Here is a 4183-nt window from a genome sequence, read left to right as displayed (position 1 = left end):
TTTGCTCTATATGAACAATGTTATATGATATGACCAGTCTGAAAGACAGATGTTATAATAAATGCAACGTCAACTATTGATAAAAATGTCCTTCAACAAATAATTACATCAAACAAATGCCTACTAAAGCAAAATGATTGCGGATTCCGGAGTATAACAACCTTATTGAATCTGTAATAAGGACTTCATTGCGTGTCATTTTCAATGTCAAAACTTCAATTGTCATTTACTTCTATTATAAACGGCTATTTACTGTTGTGTATGTGATCTGTGCGTGAAAAGCTCAATCCTTTTTATTCTTAGTGTCAGAACTGTATTCATTCCTCTCAACGTATTCTACCTGTAAATAGGACATATGTGTGTGTTTGTAATAATTTGGCCCTGCCGGCCATACAATTTCATAGCGTAATGTGATGCTTGGAAAAACCCTTATTGCGTATTTTACAGATATACTGTGGTTGTTGGTGGTGATGATGTTAGTTGTGGCAGATGCCCGTGTTATTCGCTCTGAAAGGTCAACTTCATGCATACCTCATGGTCTCAACTCACCGTGTGGACCCAGCTATAGTGACGCTCCTCGACCGTTCATGCCTGTTCGACTGTTTCAGGGGACTGATGTTCTGCCAATAGTGGATGACGTTCAAGGCATTATTAACCGGCTCAGGGATCAATATGTAAGATCCATTAGTGTTTTTATTCAATCCTTGTCACGATCCATTCGTATGATTCACCCCACACGAATACTGGACAAAGAAAGACTTGTTTTAATGAGATTATTTGACAAAAAAAATTTCATAAATTTAAATTTTAACAATTTGCATGTCTAGAAACCTTGGGTTGTAGGTTTGTCGTCCAGCGATCGACACTAATAATGGAAAACTATAGAGTATTGAATAATCTATATATTATTATTATTTTATTTTTTTATTTTCAAGAAATGATACAATAGTACCTTAATTCTAACTATTATACAAAAGTACTAATTGTGCGTAGAATACGACGATATATTTGGTTCGTCATTCATCTCCTTCGAGAAAGCAATTTGTCACTGGCAAGTATTCTCACAGAGGAAACTTTCTGCGGAACTGGTCTAGTGGTTTTATAAAATAAAAATTATATTTATTAATTCTTCCTGAAGAGTTCGTCAGTAACTCTCATTAAATTGATTATGGTTAAATAAGAATAGCAGCGACTGGAGCAAGCGATGTATTTGAGACCTCTACCATTTGAAGTCGAAACTTTGACTTTTGACTTGCAGGAAAGGATTCCGTTGCCTGAGATTTACTCTGAAGAAGTGATAGGACTGCCTGGACCAGAAGAAATATCTACCTCTCAAAACGTAAGTTTTGGCTCTGAGAGAAATAAAAGGGATATCGATTGATCAATTAGGTAATATTTTGCATATAACACGGACTCCAGAGATGAATCAAACTAGAAATGTAAGTTCTTCAGTTTATTATAGATTTGTTACCCAAGAAAAACCTGTAGAATACAAGCACATTCTTGCAAACTGAAAAATGAAACAGACTATAACGGTGTTATACATGCACACACAAATACCCATCCGGCATTCAAGCACTATTATCAAATGATTCGCAGCAATATAGCTTGTCATAAGATTATCGGTGTGTCGCGAGACACTGATTATGTGATGGCGAATCGATCAGTTCATTAATTGGCGGGTGATTGGAGCATGCAGTGCGTGTCATATTTCCAAGAAAACAAATGACATTGTGTTTTTACTGCATCATTAATTTATATGTAATTAATTTGCATGTATGTAACCCTGGTAAATACTAGCCGCAATATACCGCCCGGCTAGAGAGATCTTCTCTTTAGCTCGATCGGTTGAGCGTAAGACTAGTAAGCCAGCGGTCCCGGGTTCGATCCCTAGCGGAGGCAGTGATTTAAATTTAATTAATCATGCGCTCTGTAACCTTTAATTAATTTGTATGCCTTCACTTCATCAATGAAGTGCTTTAACTGTGATTTCTATTTAAAGGTACAATAGTGTATGCCATCATTTTATCATGGGTTGATGAAAAAAAAATTCTGCCATAAGAATTAATGAATACCACTTATTTCCCTTTCCTTGTTATTGAGCAACAGCCTTAATTTTAACTTCGGAACTGTAAATACCTTATTTCAGATATTACAAAGTTTATCTAAATAGTGTATACTAGTATGTTTTATATTACATTACAGGTGACTATTGATTACATCATTGTCTCCCACCTGCTCGTGTTTGTCGACATAGTATGTACAGACAATCGAACCCCTTTTGATATCGTGCATTCACACCGACGCGCCCTCTGGGAGGAACTCCGCTTGGGAATACTCAACCTCCTGTGTAGTATGCACGTGACAATGGTTCAGACCCCTCACGTATCGAATGATATCACTCTTCCATGTGTCAGAGAAGCTTCTTGTAATGGGCAACGCTCGATATTTGCACGTAACAGACGAAACTTCGTGATAGCCAGTGCTGTCAGGGACGTGTTTAGTCGCCTCCAGCACAAATACAATTACTAACTAGTTCAATAACTCCATGGAAACACCATCAGATGTCGGAGTTAGTTTTGTAATTATTGTATGGCAATTGTATCTTAATTATTATAATTTCTATTTTTACCGTACATTTTACATTGTTTGTGACGTATTTTAATTGATATTTTACATTTTGGTTTACATTTAACGTTATCCTGAAAGTATACCGGGTATCATTACTGACTAATGAAATTATTGTTTGTTAGCAATTTAACATTTTAACAAAGTAAGGCAATTGACTACTATTACTGAGATACCAACCAAAAGAAAATTGTTCTTTTACATAAGTGACATATCTGTGCTCAGTCCAATATTTTGTAATTACTTATGAGCTTTTTTCTACATTTTCTACACTAGTTTACAAATCCTGCTCAGTTATAGGGTTACATGTATTTAAACCTTTAGATTTTACTACTTGATTTAAATTATTGAAATGAAAGCACGCTTACGCTTTTCAAGGTATAATATGGTTTGTGTCTCAGGTAAATAAGCGCACCGTGGAAACAATTTATTAAATGGCTTTTATGCCAGGTAAATAAGCACACAAGAATAACAATGTCTAATATGTTTTGTATTTCAGGTAATAAATACAAACGAGATTTATAACATTGTGTTTCGGGTATATAAACAACTTTTCTATAGAAATAATCAATTGGTTTTTTCGATCGTGAAATATGATTACCCCCTAAAAAGCTTATGATGTAATTTTACACTATGGCGTTGTTAACATGTATTTGTTTATGTATATTATTTATTTTGTATGTTCTTTGACTTGTTGCATACAACTATTTTATTAATATTGTATCATTTTACATATATATTGATATCTTGTGTGATTTTTGCACAATCCTTTGAAATGACGTATTACGAAACATATCATTCTTTAGATCGGAACACGAAAATAAAAACATTTGAGAAGCATTCAAGTTTTATTATCATTTGTGAAGTTAATGAGTTAATGCATATGAAAGGGGTGTCTGCAAGGCATTTACAGAATATTACAACAAGAAATCATAGAATCGACAAAATAAATGCTTCGTTCTTGTAAGACCGGTCCTTGAGACCAAGTAGGCAAGCAAGTAATATAAAAATGAGTCACGCATAATGAAATACATGTTAAATCGTAGAAGTAGATCTAGAGGTGTCTCAAGCCTACAATCAAATGAATTTCGTATGATTTAGATATTATATTGAGTTATCAAAATAGATCATGAGATAAGTGTCACTATTAATACGAACTTAAACGTGACATGCAGGGTAACGACAAACCTCAGGGACTAACAGTCCACCAGCAGGGTAATGACAAACCTCAGGGACCTACAGTCCACCGGTAGGGTAACGACAAACCTCAGGGACTAACAGTCCACCAGTAGTGTTACGACAAACCTCATGAACGTACAGTCCAACAGTAGAGTAACGACAAACCTCGGGGACGTACAGCCACCAGTAGTGTAACGACAAACCTCGGGGACCTACAGTCCACCAGTAGGGTAACGACAAACCTCAGGGACCTACAGTCCACCAGCAGGGTAACGACAAACCTCGGGGACTTAGAGTCTACAAGTAGTGTAACGACAAACCTCGAGGACCTACAGTCCACCGGCAGGGTAACGACAAACCTCGAGACTTACAGTCC

The 4183-nt window shown here is 36.0% G+C and overlaps 1 protein-coding gene across 1 annotated transcript; it reads left to right on the top strand.

Moving 5' to 3' along the window:
* Nucleotides 1-463: 463 nt before the first annotated feature.
* Nucleotides 464-3252, top strand: LOC117339983. Its single transcript, XM_033901711.1, has 3 exons — nucleotides 464-674; nucleotides 1259-1339; nucleotides 2206-3252. The coding sequence occupies exons 1-3, from the start codon at nucleotides 471-473 to the stop codon at nucleotides 2530-2532; spliced, it is 612 nt and encodes a 203-aa protein (XP_033757602.1). The 5' UTR covers nucleotides 464-470; the 3' UTR covers nucleotides 2533-3252.
* The last annotated feature ends 931 nt before the right edge of the window (nucleotides 3253-4183 follow it).

The sequence above is a fragment of the Pecten maximus genome, chromosome 12, assembly GCF_902652985.1.
Source record: "Pecten maximus chromosome 12, xPecMax1.1, whole genome shotgun sequence".
NCBI lineage: Eukaryota > Metazoa > Mollusca > Bivalvia > Pectinida > Pectinidae > Pecten > Pecten maximus.
This window is presented reverse-complemented; position numbering and strand designations above follow the sequence as displayed.

Coding starts and splice junctions, on each gene's coding strand:
- LOC117339983 (XM_033901711.1), top strand. CDS start 471: ATGATGTTAGTTGTGGCAGATGCCCGTGTTATTCGCTCTGAAAGGTCA. Junction 675..1,258: donor ACCGGCTCAGGGATCAATAT/GTAAGATCCATT, acceptor TTTGACTTGCAG/GAAAGGATTCCGTTGCCTGA. Junction 1,340..2,205: donor AAATATCTACCTCTCAAAAC/GTAAGTTTTGGC, acceptor ATTACATTACAG/GTGACTATTGATTACATCAT.